The sequence below is a fragment of the Ambystoma mexicanum genome, chromosome 2p (genome assembly GCF_040938575.1).
Source record: "Ambystoma mexicanum isolate Mex_15411 chromosome 2p, UKY_AmexF1_1, whole genome shotgun sequence".
NCBI lineage: Eukaryota > Metazoa > Chordata > Amphibia > Caudata > Ambystomatidae > Ambystoma > Ambystoma mexicanum.
In genome coordinates, this window is record NC_090923.1 from 1119873480 (window position 1) to 1119890414 (window position 16935).

Here is a 16935-nt window from a genome sequence, read left to right on the forward strand (position 1 = left end):
TTTGGGCTTCATGTTTGAAGATGAAATATGGCATCGTCTGTTTGCTAAAATCAAACAAATATCGGTATCAGCAAATATATCACAACACTATTATTTCTTCATGCACAGAGCATTTATTACTCCAGCCAAATTGGCTAAGTCTAATCCGAATTATAATGCTAAATGTTGGTCATGTGGCATATCTCCCGCCACGTATATGCATATGTTTTTTGAATGTTCATTTACTGTTAAATTTTGGCAGGAAATCTGGAAGCTTCTTAAATGTATCTTCTGTGTTGATGTGCCCTTTTCCTTTGTTAACATATTTTTAGGAAGTATAGCCATTACAACTTATTTCCCATCTGACTCTGCAAGACTTTATGACTTATTCATCTGTATAGCTTTAAAATGTATTACGGCTAACTGGAAAGACTCTAGTTTACTTTCCACCAAAATCTGGTGGAACACTATTTGTAACACTCACAAACTAGAGATGTGCATGGCCAATAATCACAACACAATTCCTAAATATAATGCTAAATGGTATTTTTTCACCAGGTATCTTAACTGTTTTAATGCAACTGCTCATGGTACATAAATCTACACCCTTATATTAGCATCATTATTCATATTTCCATACATATTCAAAAATGCTAGAACTTGATAATGTTTGAAATGATTATATTATTTTGATGAAATAATCCAATATACCCATTCCCCCCCCTATCCTCTTCCCTCCTTATCCTTATATGTCTCTAGTCTGTCTCCCTGTACGTCTCCCCCCAAATCTCTATTCTCACTACATATAAATCACTCGTTGCAGACCTGTGATATAATCAATTCTAAACTACATGTTATATTAATGCGGTTTATATCTATTATAGTTCATATTATATTCGCAAGTGAATTTAACAAATTACTTAGCCTTATAGAAATAATATTACAAAGGATCAAAATCACTTACTATGTCATTTCTCTGTGGTTCTTGTTTTATTCAAAGTCTGTAACCTGTTGATATCTGTATCAAAATCAATATTTTAACAATAAAAATCATTAAAATAAAAAAAAAAAAAACTACCTACTATCAATCACAAGTGTGTATGTAGCCATTGTGGCCCAGTAAACCTAAATATATATGCCTAATTGTGATGCTGTGGATTGGCAAGCCAGAGGTCCGGTGTAGTTATGCAGACCAACTTCTATATAGTTCATTAGGTGGAATGGGTTAAAGACCCAGTCAAAAGGACTGTTGTTTCCATGGGTAGTTGACTAAGAACAGCCTAAAAACTGTGTCCTGGATCAAAACGGATTATAGGTAAAACCTTTCCCATGCACCCTGCAAAGGATTTCTCACACCCTTCCTCTGAGCTTTGATGGATCCACTTATCCTGGCTGCAGCGGTACGAGGGACAACACACGTTGTATATGGACACTGTGTCGAAACGCAGTACCTCCCTAAACTCAGTGTGTCACCAGCACAGGGAAGATTGAATGGTTAACCTAACTAAAATACATCATGGTGTCTCTTAATCGTTCTCGCATGGAAAATAAACATAAAAAGTGGTAACACTGGCTTAGTTCAGCCCACATAATATTGGAAAGTAAAATAAAAATCGAATTTGGAAATATGGGCACATTTCCAATTTGTTGCCCCTTGTGCACTTTGCTATCTCATGGTGAAGGCATCTGAAAGCTGTTCCTGCTGGCTTGCAAGGGAGTTCAGCTCTGTGTTAGTTTGGCATCCAAATTATTGAAGCACGCATTTACAATCAGAAATTTTGAAAATTGGCAAAATGCCAATCATGGGGCCAAAGACGAGAATTACAGTTTTGGCCTTCTCATTAAATCTGTGTGCTTTTCTGACCCAAGCTGGTAAAGATCCCATGGGTCAGCACTCCTCCTGGCTCTTCCACTCTGTTGTTCATATTGGCGTAGTCTTCAGAGAAATCTAAGGAACTCCTCCAGGCTGATAAAACATCTTTTATGTGTGAAGTCCCACCCAATCACAGTTTAACAGATAGTGATGAAACACATGTAATCAGTGGCAAATGTAGAAATAAACGGTGCTGTTACATTAGAATTTCAGCCAATCTTGTTGTCGTCTTTGCTTACCTATGAACTTTCGTGTTTGAACGAGATGGGCTTTTGGCAATTGAGACGTCAATGCTTTACCTTGTGTAACAAAATATTGCATATATTTGTGAATTCTTTTGCTCTTCTGCTACTGTTTTAATAATAGTGCTAGCGCATTGCTGTGTGCAATGCAAGAACAATATTGCTAAAGTATTTGTTTGGTGAACCATTTGCAAAGTGGGCAAGGCTAGCAGATAGATGTATTGCATAGGAATAGACAAAGGCATTTTCTAAATGCCCTGTTCGTTTACAGTGAACACACGGACCCCAGAATGCTTTCTGAAAAGTTTCAGTAATGTTCTGTATATTTCCAATTGGGCTTCAGAAGTGAAGGCGGACAGGGTCAATAGGTGGAATGCACATTTGTGAAATATATCTTTGTCCACGTTAACAGGAAGTTTCAGTTGTGGCTCCAGACTGACGTGGCCTCGCTTGGAGGTTAGAGCTGTTCATATTATAGACAGATCATTCAGTTTATGACTGGCATCTGTGCTTTCTTTTTTAGATGAAGTTCTGTCTCATTGGTACATCTGCCCCCTCTGCCCGTTTATGGATCTTGCACTTCTTATGCCTGTTTCGTAGGTTTGATATTAACATTAAAGATCCAGCCAATGCACCCAGATGCATATACACGGAAGGTAGGAAATTGACCCACTGCTTTAGCATTGGTGTGTGAGACTTCTGCACATGGAGGCATAGTTGGTGACTTCTGCATCGTCCCTGTGCTCCCAGCATGATGGGAGCACTGGGGCTATATAGAAGTCACTAAATTGGCTTTACCACCTCTGGTGCAATGCAACCCTGGTTTGTACGTAAGGCTGTTGAAGAGCCTCTGCTAGGTTGATGTCTTAGCTGTGTGACATTCTCAACAAATGTGGACTTCAGAAAGAGTTCAATTTTTTCAGAGATCGGGAACTCTGCAGTTGATTTATATCCATTCCCCACACACACATTTTGTCATACTTATCCAGTTCTTGAATGTTTTAGGGACTTTACCTTTCAATTCCCAGCATACACTTCTCTTGCTCAAGGTGTTGTAGGAATGTTTAATACTGGCTGCGGTAATTGTCACGCTTCCTCCGGTTCAGTATAGTTTTCTGCACTAGGAATGGTATTTTCCTAGTTACAGCCATCAAGGATTTTCACTGTTGCTTTTCCAGGGCAATTGGAAACTCGCATACCTCCACCTCCAAGTTGCAGTCTTTAATCGTCCTTTCACATACTTTGTCCCTACATTCCAATAACATTTTCTCTCCGCCTCGACCATCCGCATTTTCCCTTCTTTGCTTGCCCACATCCTTTAGAAGTCTACCTCAGATTTCCAGCACCTGTTCTTTCTATTCTCATTAACTTCTCTAGTCACTTTTGCTCATGTTTCTATCCAACAGCATCCCTCCCGCCTCCTCAGTCGTTACCAGTGCTAGCCCTCAAGGTCTCGCCTCTGCTCGGATGCAGCCTCGGCTCTATCTCCTCTGCTCCTGCGGGTCAGCAAACCTCTCTGCAGCTTAGTTGCATGCCCATCTCGGCCCTCCATTATCCTGCATGTCTATAACTCTGGGCCTGGAGTTGCTCCAGCAGCTCTGCTCTGTTTGTGCATCTGACATACCTTTTCTGCCCCTCACTCTGCCAGTGGCTGCAGTGTCATGTCTGCAGGAGTTCCTGGGGTGTCTGCCTTGCCTCGTCCTCCTCGCTGCTGCTGCTGGGTTCTGTATCAAACATTGGTCCACCCTACACCTCTGTTGGCCCTTTTCAATTCTCTGCAGCATTCCTTCTGTATCCCAGGCCGCAATTCTGTCAGGACTGCCTCTCTCTTCACAGACCGCGCTCTCCCTGCTTTCTCCAGCTTGTCTATAGCAGAGTGCTCTGGACCGCTTCACATTGTCACTGCTACGTAGGAAATACTGTTCATCTGCGATCCACGATGGCCCTTGACCCCACCAGTTACCAATCAGTCTAATAGATGGCGTGCCGATGGTTTGAGACCGTCTAGGTTGTGCAATTTCGACTTTATTAAAGTTTGTGTCGACAGCCCGTAACCTACGTTTGCGTTCTGCTTCCCTGGAAACTATCTGCAATTTTTGGTTTATGATCAAATCTGTCATGTCTTACACAGAATCTCTTTGCCGTTCCCATATCTTAGTGCAGGCAGAAATACTCATAAGGAAAATTCTTCCTTTCGCTTACATAAAAAGGAATCGCTGCTTAACTTTTTCTAACTAGTTTTGTTTAATGATTCTTTACACAATAGATTAATTTCTTTTCCACAAATGCGATTGTGCAATTTTAAGAAAATGGCCAACTTAAACCATTACCGAGGTATGTTTTATTTTTTGCTATGAAAAAACATGACTGAAGTATTCGGTATGTCGAGATCATTGCTGGGTCACTGGTTTCAGTGCATTCACGAGGAACGGCTCAACCTTAATGTCTGGCCTAAATTTGTTACCAAACTCACTGCTTTCCTGCTGTTCTGGGCTAAATCTTGCACATCCAAAACCATGAGCACTTGCCCGGGGTACTGATATAGGGTTCTGTGGGTCCAGGCATAGTGAGGTTTTGAGGTCTTCCCCGGCTGTGTGTTCTGCAGTCTGGAATGCCATTTTGATCAGCGTTCAACCAGTTTTTCCTAGCCTGCTGGTTTTTGAACCCTGAAGGTCTCCTTGTGTCCCCTTTGGCTGGCTGCCCATTTTGCTGCACGTGTGGGGTACAAGGAGAATTGCCTTAATTTTCCTTGAAAACCGCAGTAAGCCTGTTGGGTTTGTTCCATTTTTCTAATTGGGAAAACGTTTGGAAACTCTAGAAAGTCACGTAAATTGACTTTATCAGGTTACTTAACTGGATGGTAACATTCATAGGTTTTCCTGGGGGCTGGGGGAACTCGAATTTCCCGCACAGTTTTGTACATTTAGAACTTACCAATGATTTTATATTCATTTCCGAATACTAAATCACTGTATCTTACTCTTTGCCATTGATTGTCACTCTGTATAATGTAACCACTATCGTTTGTTTTCAGCATGGGTTTTTCAGTATACCAAGACTTGCTTTTGACGCCTTTTACCCCTGATCCGCCAGTTTTGTGGCGATTACTGGTTACAATTATTCTGACACTCTGGATGTGGGTTAGGAAAACGCTGTGTCTTCGTGTATTGGCGACATTTTTTATAGGTGCTCGCGCGCACTGTCGGGGACTGGGTAAAATGGGAAATTGAAGCTTGCGCAGTTGGTGGGCAAGTTAGGAGGGAACCCCACCCTCCAAATAAAATCCAGCAAAAAACTGCAGTGAAATGACAACTGCAGTGAGTTGTACCCGATGCGTTTAGGGCCCTTTAATGTAATGCCTAGGTCCTGTCTTCTGCCTAGCATTAGTTTAGCGTCATATGACTATAGTAGTGTGTGTGTATACTTTTCAGTACATCTGTATGGTGTAATCTATTGGGTGTAACTGTACCTCGCTGCAAGTCTTTTCCCACAAGATTGGAGTGCAACTGATCTGCTTTGTTAATAACTTGGAGGAGAGCCTGTTTCCTACCTTGGAATAGATCACTCCACACACCTTACAAGGGGGCTATGGTAAAATCTCTGAAATAGGAACACACCAAGAGTGAAAAAATAAATTTCAGGACAAAAGGAATGGGGGGCATGGTCCCCCGACATTCATATTGGAATATCTGCCCAAAAAGATAGAAATGAGGGACAGACTGACCAGTACTTGTCCAAGAAGCGAGTTGCAGCAACAAGTGGTGTGGAAAAAGTACCTCACTTGTCAAAAAGGGTCAGGAAAAACCTTAATAGCCACACATTTGGTGTTGGTCCTAGAGAACGAGGCTAAACAGCATTAAAAAGCTAAATATTTCCTAACAAGGGTCAACTCAGAATACTGTCTGTGCTGTGTGCATGGACGAGCTGGTACCTAAGCAATGTCCAGGAATGTGAGTGACAAGTGTGAAAAGATACCCATTGCGCATGACCAATGTGTTGGCTATTTCAGCCAAGCGCAGACTGTAGGGATGGATTTTCAGAACTAGCCCTGTGGGAGGGTTCTGAGAGAGCACACTAGTTGATGAACAGGGTAATTGACACCTAGTCCTTGCAAAGTTCTATCTAGGTATTGTGGATTGAACAGGAAAGGAGCCATGAGGAGTTATGGTGTGGTTTAATAGTATATGATATGGCATTTAGAACGCACCTAATACACAAGTGTCAAGGGGCGATGAGGCAAGGGAGGGAGAATAAAGGGAAGACGGAGACAACTATCTTACTAGGCCAGGTGATATTGAGATTGCGCTAGTGCAGTGCAGGGGAGGGGGACAAGTGTGAGGGGGCAGTGCAGTACATGGGATCAAACAGTAAAAACAATAAAAAGTGCGGCCAGCAGGTGGCAAGTGCAAGGGTAAGTGCAGACAACAAGTGTCCAAGTGCTGGTGGGGGACTGTAGGGATACAGAAACAGACCCCAAGTGCAAGGGTGGCCAGGGGGGCAGTGCAGGTGTGCAACTGGCAGGAAGGAGACTTGGGCCCGAGATCAGAGGGTAGCCAGGTGACTAGTTAATTTTCAGCCGGGAGTTGAGCAGGGGAGAGGAAGAGAGAAAGCGGAAGCAAAGAGGAAGGTCTTGAAGTTAACCACACTGGTCTAATAAGTCCAGCAACACAGAAGGACAAAATACTAATTTATTAGGCCTTTAAAACTCCAAGCGTGTAAAGTACAATAAAGGAAAATGGATGCAAAGTCCACCTGCAGCACTTCACTGGAAGTTGATATGTGCCACATTAAACACCACACAAATGACGAAATGGGGGACAGTCCCTCCTGCGAAGGTAACCATATGGGCTGGCCAGTGCTGCTAAATAGATGATCTGAGCAAAGGAAGTAGGGCAAAAAGACTATTTTCTGCCAAAAGTCAGGACAGGGGTCAAGTCACAGCAATCATAGCTGGAGAGGGGGGGGGGCTCCACTGGTGCCAATGCAAGGAAAGTTCCAAAAAGAAAACGTTTCCCAAAAATGACCAACCTAAGCACAAGCATCTGATAATCCTTAACCATTCCAAAGTTCTCGTCCTACCATGGCTGGGAGTCATGGTGCCTTAAGTTTGAGACTCTTTATTTATTGTATATTGGGTTTACAATAAACTTTTTCACACATTAACCGAATATCGCACAATCGCAAAGTTCTTTTTTTTAATTTTATTTTGAATCATATAAAAATTGTGCATGTTTCGTTTTTAAACACATTTATCCCTAACTTGGAATCCCTTTGCAACCCTTGCAGTACCTCTTGAACTACGGCAGTACACATATAAAGATTCTCTAGATCACATTCTTTGGGATATTTAGCCTCCAGATAACTCTACAATTATTAGGACTAATCTCTATTGGTATTCTCACTTCACTACTTGGAGCATAATTTAGTTCAGTAGACGTGGTCGAGCTTAGAATACCGTGATCGCTTTCCTTTTGCTTGCATATTTGTAAATTCATACATTCATCATGTCATTCTCTCGTCATGAACATGTAATCCAAAGTCAAAAAAGTAGTACAATTGTGCTGTATAGTTTGGAGAACAATCTCCTCTAAGGCAACTGTTCAATAACCTCAATTTCCAGGTATCCATCTTGTGACCGATTAAGTGACCCTGATCTCTAGCTGCTTGAGGTCTACCATTGAGAACTTACTTGGAAACAAGTCGAATACCATCTTTTTGGGGTTAAAATGCACATTCATCAGTAGGCTGTATAGACAATTCCTTGTTGGGACATCCCTCCAACTTAGTTTAACCAACAATGTTTTTGCATGCATTGTCACATTTCTCTGCAGTCACCCCGATGTTTCTAACCGCACAGAGGAGGGCCCCAAAGGGTCTTCCCTCTGTGCTTCTATGTGACAAATGCTGAGCCTGCCAATTATGGGTATATCCATTAGCCAGGTTTCCTGGAGGCAAATAATAGAGTAGTTCTCCCCATGAAACTTGTCTGCCTCTTTTGACAACAAATGTGAAAAGCCCCTAGTACTCCATGAGGCTATCTTTAAGTAATTACCCACCCTAAATCCACAATCTCCTTCCTGTGTAAAGCATTTACTGTCAGTGTCCAATATACAATTTGGCTCTTATGTGGCAACCCTCTTGATGGATTCTCTACTAATCCTGCAGACTGGACTTAATTCAATACACTTATTCCCAATAGTTCCGTCAAATCATACAAGCCCCTCCACCCCCCTGCCGGGTTTTTAAGCATATAATCACTTTACCACCACCATTAGTATCCAGGGTCTGGAAGACTTTGCATCCCAAAGACAGCAACACAGGCGCTTCCTCCAGAACCGCATTCCTCACCATATTAGACTTAAAGTATACTCGTACTAATGGTAATTGGTATAGTAACGCCAATACATGTTGTCTATTAAGTGGGCTACTAAGATCTTCCTTGAACAAACGCTCCAAATATATTATGTAAGCAGGAGGCAACTGGGGATTAGAGTTTAAGGTCAGATTTTTACCATAGCCTCCACCCTATCCCCCTCATGGGCACCATAGGCCTAAAGTGCAGCAACTCTTTAAACCTATACTTCTATCAGCAATACTAAAACAGTTTTCTGAATTTTTCAATGCCGCTATCTCAGCAAGGCTTGTTCTTGTATCCTCTTTCATTGTCACATGCACTTATCCCCCCTCCCAACATTCCTCTCCCTATCTTTCTTTGTCACCATTTTCTCAAGCAATCTCTGCCTTTGTTCTTCCAATGTTAAGATAGGTGACAAAGACTGCCTAACACCACCAGCCACCATCTGTGTGCCTAAATCACAGACTCCCAGCACTGTCCTCCAATGTCATTCTCTAAAACTATTTGGGGATCATCTTCTTTATCCGGTGGAGCCATCTCATCTTCTGGCTAGATGGTGAGGATGCTAAGATCCAAGGATAGATCCTCCTTTGTGTCATCTGAGTGGTTTCATAAAATGCGTCGTAGTGTTTATGCTCTTCCTCCCTTTTTACCCTGCTTTTTTAGGCCTTACATCACTGCTATGTGCCTCATCAACAACAGTCTCTCCACTCTCCAACTGCAGCTGTGCCTCCATCCCAGTAATTTCCATAGATTGCCCTTCATTAATATGGGAGAGGCTAGACTTAAGTTTACGTAGACATTTACGAGAACCTTTGTTCCTTGTTTTAACCACATTCTTTATATTATGTTTATTTCATTTTAAGTGGAGAAACCTGAACCTCATTGGCTACGTTACAATTGTCAACACCCAACCTTCCTACCTTCATTTTTCCCTCATTTTCTTCAGTTCGCACTATTACACTAGAGTCCTTAATCTCTATAAATCTGGTAAGGGATTTTGAGTCTTATTGGCTCGCTCTTGTCCTCATTGCAGACTCATCCAGTGGCTTGACATTTTGATGACTCAACAGCTAATTTCTCACATTCATTTTTTCAAATATAAAACCTACAAAGTTTAGCTTTGATAAAATCGTTTTCTTGAGTCTTAAAGTATTCCTTAATGATCGCGTATCGTTAAACTAATTAGGTTAGTGCAGCTGTCAGATCCGCAGAGCCAGATCCCAAATCCAAAACTGGATGACCAGTTTCTTTAGCTGAGAAGGCAGAAGGTTTGAATATCTTCGAAGTTTCAGAGCAAATACAGTGGTGGTGGAATGCAATATCCTTGATGCAGGCACCTCTGCCTCAAAGATTGACGGCCGCATAGGAATATTTCGTTTTCCGTCCTTCCCACGCGACTCGGCTCTACCCTCTACACATTCCTCTGAAACCCCATCTACTCTAGGTAAAGCCAATTGGTTATTCGGGATAGCTTCTAGTGTAGCCGAGTCCCTTGCAGTATGACCGGTTGTTATAACCACAGCCTCAAACTGACCTTCTCGCACAGCGTGAGATGGCCCTTTTGGTGAACCTTGTAAGCACAAAGTAGATTGTGATGCATGCACCATCGGAGGAAGAGGATATAAGGCAATTATTTTCTGAACCAATTTAGACCCCAGATGAGAGTCCAGCAAGTCTGACATAACGCATATGCATAGATTTTAGTAACCACACAGTCCACACAATAACAAATTAATCTGCGTTCAAACCTTCCAGCAGATTTTCTGGCAACAAACGCAGACTACACACTCTGCACATCGCACTGCGCACTTTCAAGCTGTTTAAAGGATGCTGGTGCAACAATCAATTGGGCCCCTACAGAACCCAAGTCTGCACTAAAGGTATCAACAGCAGCAGCAGACCTAACACTCTGCACGTCACACTCTACTTAAATTTGAGAATCTGTATTATTTCAATTTGAGAGCATGGGAGCATGATCTCACCCAAAAAGTGTATGATAGGACATAAGCTTAACATATACCCCTTTCTTTGTTACATACTGTGCTTGATCAGGCAGTACCTTTGGTTTTAAATTGGCATTCAACAAGGTCATGTTCCTTATACAGATGTGTCTGTGAATATCCCCAGATTGACCCTGTAGTTTCCTGATGAGGAGAATCAGTCTATTCAGATACTTGAGTTGTGATGCATAGGCTGTCTGCATACTTGCTTGCTTCCTACTCCATCTCCCTTTACCTAGTAGAACTGAGTATGTGTTTTGCCACACTACCTGAATATCCTGCCAGGAGATCTTGTGAAGCGGCCTTCTGTTTCAGTAGTGGTCTCCCTTATTGGCTCCAGATTGCTTCTGTTCATGCCCATGATGATTTGCGTTTCCTGTCGGGATGCATTTGAATGCTTAAAATGTTGTCTAAATAGCAATGAAAATATAAAGTAATAATGAATAATATTTTTGCCCCTCTGAATACTGATAGGGCCTCAACTGGAGTGATCTGGCGGCAAAGAAAGTTGCTGCGCCATTTAAGCCGGCAATTCGCAGTGAGATGGATGTCAGCAACTTTGCAGAGGAATTTACTAACTTGGACCCCATTTACTCTCCTGCGGGGACACCCCCGAATATGGACCGAGTCTTCCAGGTCAGAAATACTTGGGGGTAGTTGGAGGGTTAACTGTGGGAGAAGGGATAAGGGGCGTAACTCTCTACTGAATACAAGGGCACAATCCCTGCGAGCGACATCTGATGGTATTAGACAGGCCTCAAAATTAGCACTTACCACTAGCCATTGGTGAGTGATCAGTCTCTTTTGGCATGAAATGGTGTATATGTAGAACTAGCATTAATGCCAGAGGGCAAGAGGCTGTTATGTTTGGCTAATGGCGTCACACTTTATTTTTTTATTTTTTACCAAGCTTGCTCTGCTTATAGGTTAATAATGTTTGTCTAGGGGGTGCGTCGAGAATGTTGTCCTAATTTGTAGGAGATGTCCTGCCACTGCTTTTATGTTCGTGAATCTGTATTTAATGGAGTTTGCTGAACAAACCCCACAAGATGTTTGGTCAGACTGTGTACAATTTTGATGCAGCTGCTGTGATGTCCTTCATTTGGAGAGAGGGACGCTGATTTGTGGGTCTACCCCCTGCTTATTCCCATCCTGTCTCCAGTGTACCTCATTTCTCTTCAGGCCCTTATTCTCTTAACTATCAACTGCGGGGGGTTGTTTGTGTGTTTTTTCCTCTCTATCCTTATATATATATTTCTGAGGCTTGTGGAATCTGCTTAGATCACATGCTGTGCATAGGCCGACTTCGAGGGGATTGGGTCCTCCGACGTATTCAGGCCGACATCTAGTGGAAGCTGCAGAGTATTACAGTTTGTTTTTCGAAACTCAAAAATGGGCATCGACACAGGGCGTGCCAGTAATACTATCCCTAGTACCCATGATCCCTCACGCGTCTAGGACCCTCAGATTGTTTTTTTCCACCATACTGGTCGGAAGCATTTCGCAGAGTTCCTGGCACTAAGCCATAATTTTGCAAAATATTGATAATTTTACCCCTTCTCCACCCCAACGTCGAGAGACCGAATTTCTACACTCGACGCCAGATCGGAGAGAATTTCGACCGTCGACTGCACGACGACTTTGGGCCTCGAGGCTTCCGTCTCGGCCCGGGCCGCTGGCCAAGGCCCTGCAAGTAGGGAGAGTGGGGGGTGGTCATACTCTACACTCTTGTAATATATAGACACACTTATATATTCCTACACTTACCAGCCCGCTGCCACAAGGTGCGTATGGAGGGTACCCCTTTCCAATTCTGCCCCAAGTGCAATCGCAAATACCCTTGGGTCGACGGGCACGCCACGTGAAACCTCTGCTTGCCGAGGGACCACCCTGAGGGAAATTGCAGAGCCTGTAGTAGGTTTAAGCCTAAAACACTTAAGGACCGTTCAATCAAGCGTTGGACCCACCACGCCAGGCGTCAAGAGGCCATGGCAGCGGAGGGCGCCTTTCAGCGACGCCGTACTTTCGGACGGCGAGGGCTTTATGGCGTCGAAAGACAGCCGAGCGCAAGTCCCCGAACTCGGAAGGTCGACCGGCAGGCCGGCTATGGGGAACTCCCCCGGCGACACGAGCGCTTCCCATGACACCTTCACAAAACACACAAAGTCCAACCGAGACCCGACGCGCACGTCGAGTTCTCGGAAAGAGGCACGTAGAGAACGGTCCGAATCGGCGTCCTCTGGGCGCTGTCGATCTAGATCGCCACACAACGCCAGGCAAGCATCCACTATTGCCAAGAGTGCCTCGCTTCCTAAGGTCACGGAAGCTCGATCGTAGGGAGACGAAGCCGACTTCCACCCCCAGGCCGCACTCCAAGAGTCGGCGCCCGCAGACCGAATTACTACAGATCCCGAAACCCTATCTCCACGCTCGAAGGATAGGGTCAAGACCCCCGAACCTCGACGCCAGGCGTCGAAAAGCTCAGAGGGCCCTAAAACACACGGGAAACACTCCTCCAGTCACGGGGAGGGAGGGAAACAGCAAAGAAAGCAGTCTCTACCCACTTCCAAGCCCGTAGAACACTCCACTCCTCAAAAACAGAAGGACAAGTCCACGTCTTCTAATAACACCAAGACCCCTGCACCGGCTACCAGGTCTAGTCAGGATAAATTTGGAAAACTTCCAGAAAGGGTAATTGCCAGTTCCAGAGAATGGACCAGTGGTGACATAGATAGGGTAATGTCAAGAATTTCATCTTTGGCAGATTTTTATGCAAAAAACCCAGAACACTTTCTTGCTTATACTCCCGACGGGTCAGCACCCCCTGGCTCTAAGGATCCTATACCTCCAAGGGTAAGGTCCCACTTTGAGACACCAACAAGGTCTTCAGACCCCTTCTACGTCCAGCCCTACTCTCATTACCAGGGAGAGACATCCTTTGTTGAGGATCCAGATTTGGGCATGGTGGAGGAATAAACTGGGACAGGCTACTATGGGGATGATGAGGATCAAGATGAGGAGGAAGAAGACCCCTACAGGGTAGACTCCCCAGTAGAAAGAGAGGCCCCCATTACCGACTCCCCTGTCGACAACCAGCCACTCCTGAATGAAGTACTGTCTCGGGGAGCCGAACACTTCCACATCGACACCCAGGGTGCCCAGGAGGAAAGAGACTTCGCAGAAGAGTTAGTGGGGGAGAGGAGGCCTGTTGCTCAGGCCATCCCTATCCTAAAATCTATTCAAAGAAGAATAGACCTGTCACTCCTCAATCCTAACCTCACCAGAGCAGTGAACCCTAGGATTGAAAAACTTTTCAAGGCGGCCCAATCAGACCCACTATATATAAGAGGGCATATGAAGCCGGACTCTCTGGTTGTTACTAACACCCGTAAGAGGGCTGGAACACCCTTATTGTCCGAGGCTCCTCCCGACAAGGAGAGCAAAAGACTGTATGGGTTAGGCAGGAAAGTGGCCTCCACTTCCGCCTACCAGGCAAGGATTGCCAACTCCACCACCCTGTTGGCCAGCTACAACTGCCATCAGTGGGAAGAGGTTGCGGCACTCATAGACTCCGCACCAGAACCCTTAAAGAGCCAATTGGCATGAGTTTCAGCGGAGGGAAGAGCCGTGTCCAGTTGCATTTTAAAGGCAACCTTTGATGCCGCGGATAACGCAGGCAGATTAATAGCAGAAGGAACTGTTATTAAGAGACACGCTTGGCTACGCCAGTCTGGTTTCAAGGCTGAAACACAAGCGTCACTATTGGACAAACCGGTGGAGCCGGATCTGTTGTTTGGTAAGGCGGTCGAGGACGCACTAAAGAATGCTAAGGACGAGTATGAAACACTCAAATCCCTAGGCCAGCTACCACTAAACCCCCTAATCAGAGAGGGAATGGCAATTTTCGTCGCCCTCGCGGCCAAAATTCCCAAAGATGTCTAACTATTCCCAGGGGCAGGGTACACAGTGGAACAATAATAACCAGCAGTCTACCCAGGGTTACGGCAGGGGGAATAAGAGAGGACGTGGTAGAGGTAGAGGCAGCCCCAATAGAGGAGGCGGCACGCCTCCACCGAAACAGTGACGCTCCGTTCAGGGTCCCTTCTCACGCAACCCCAATAGGGGGACGCATTTCCAACTTCACCCAAGCTTGGGAAGGGATCACATCAGACAGATGGGTGCTGTATAGAACTACTAGAGCGTCCCCAAGCCCATCCTCCACGACAAAAAATACATTCTTTGGAACACCAGAAGATCCTCCTAGAAGAGATCGTCAATCTGCTAGCAAAGGACGCGATAGAACTCGTCCCGGGACACCAGGTAAACAAGGGTATTTATTCAACTTACTTCCTTGTGCCAAAAAAAAATATTTGACAATGCGCCCAGTATTGGACTTATGACCTGCCAACAAGTATGTCAAGCCCCAAAAGTTTCACATGACTACTCTCCAAGAGGTAATCCTCCTCCTAAAAAAGGGGGATTACATGGCAACATTGGACATGAAAGATGCCTATTTTCATATTTCCATGTTCCCAGCGCACAGAAAATACTTGCGCTTCAAGGTGGACAGTCAGCACTACCAGTTCAAAGTACTGCCCTTCGGGATAGTTTCGGCCCCAGGGTATTCACCATGGTACTGGCGGTGGCGGCAGCACACCTACGCAGGGAGGCAATCCCGGTGTACCCTTACCTGGACGACTGGTTCATCACGGGGGAAACCCCAGCAATTTGCAGAACAAACATTCAAAGGACTATCGACCTCCTCTTTGAATTGGGCTTCTCAATAAACGAGAAAATGTCAAGTCTAGTGCCAAGCACATCCAAACAATTCTTAGGAGCTATCCTAGACACTCGAGAGGGGTTGGCTTTTCCTTCAGAGGAAAGAATTCGGAATATACTGCTGCAAATCCCGCAATACCAGTCCGGTCGCCAGATAACGGTACGCAAAGCAATACGTTTGCTGGGCATGATGGCGTCATGCATTTACCTGGTCCCCCACGCGCACCTGCGCATGCGTCCCATGCAGGAATGGTTGGCGAAACAGTGGTCTCAGGCAAGTGGTCAGTGGGACGATCTAGTGGTCGTTTTGCCAACACTGGTACAAAGCCTCCACTGGTAGACAAGAGAGAATCTGTCCAAGGGGAAACCCTTTTACGATCCCGAGATACAGGTGGTAGTCACAACCGATGCATGCCTGACTGGGTGGGGAGCTCACCATCTCCACCACACAGCTCAGGGTCTATGGTCTCACGCAGTGGCCAAGAATCACATAAACCTTCTAGAACTTCTGGCAGTATTCAGAGCGCTTCAGGCTTTCGAACCCTACCTTTTAAACCTGTCATTGCAAATCCGGACGGACAGCACTACAGCTATGTTCTACCTGAACAAACAAGGAGGGACTCGCTCGCCATATCTGTCCAAGCTTGCCCAGAAAATCTGGATATGGACACTCAGACGGAACATCTCCCTGTCATCACAACATGTTCAGGGGATCTCATTTCCCTAGTGGATGCTCTGAGCAGAGAACCCTCCCAGAGGAACACGAGTGGTGTCTACACAGAGAGGTCATAGAAGACATCTTCTCTCAGTGGGGTCTCCCCACTATAGACCTATTCGCCACAAGCGAAAACAGACAATGCCCAGGATTCGCATCCAGGTTCCCCCAACCAGACTCCCAGGGGAACGCCCTGTGGATGAACTGGTCAGGGATGTTTGCGTACGCTTTTCCACCAACTCCTCTAATCAGGAAGGTGGTCAACAAGATGAACAGAGAATCAATGATGCTCGTCCTGGTTGCTCCCATGTGGGCGAGACAACCATGGTTCCCACACCTACGCAGACTGGCGGTGTGCGACCCCATCAGACTTCCGAGCTGGTACAACCTATTGTCCCAGCACCAAGGTCAAACAGTGCACCCTCAACCCAACTCAATGAACCTGGCAGCATGGCTCCTGAGGTCATAGAGTTTGGACATCTCAAATTACCACAGAGGTGTATGGACACCCTAAAGGAGCAACACGAGGCACTGCTACTTTGACAAATGGAAGAGATTCGTAATCTGGTGCCAGAGTAAGCAAATCAACCCAGTTGATTGCACTCCTTCCACTATTGTTACTTACATGCTCCACCTGCTGGATGCGGGGCTGGTTTTTAACTCACTGAAGGTACACCTGGCAGCCCTGTCAGCATACACCTCTTCCCATAACAGGGTGTCGTGGTGGAAAGTACCAGTAGTTAAGGCCTTCATGGAAGGAGTAAAGAGACTTCACCCTCCTATTTCTAACCCACCACCAGGATGGGACCTGAACGTGGTGCTATCTAAACTCATGAGAGAGAGAGAGAGAGAGACTGACTGACTGACTGACTGACTTATTGGTGCTGTTCTTATCCTGCCTTGATTTTTTTGAAGGGAAGTAAAACCTTCAGCTTCGCTTCCCTTGCCTGTTTTATTCTTTGGCATGTACTGTAATTGTCATTGGTATG

The 16935-nt window shown here is 45.1% G+C and overlaps 1 protein-coding gene across 2 annotated transcripts in view; it reads left to right on the forward strand.

Annotated features, from left to right (window-relative positions):
• RPS6KA4 (ribosomal protein S6 kinase A4) overlaps nt 1-16935 on the forward strand; it is a 407770-nt gene that overhangs the window by 260340 nt on the left and 130495 nt on the right. For both annotated transcript variants that reach the window (XM_069645153.1, XM_069645152.1), the window contains exon 9: nt 10927-11088. In XM_069645153.1, coding sequence (XP_069501254.1) covers nt 10927-11088 — 162 coding nt within the window. The remainder of the gene's footprint in view (nt 1-10926; nt 11089-16935) is intronic.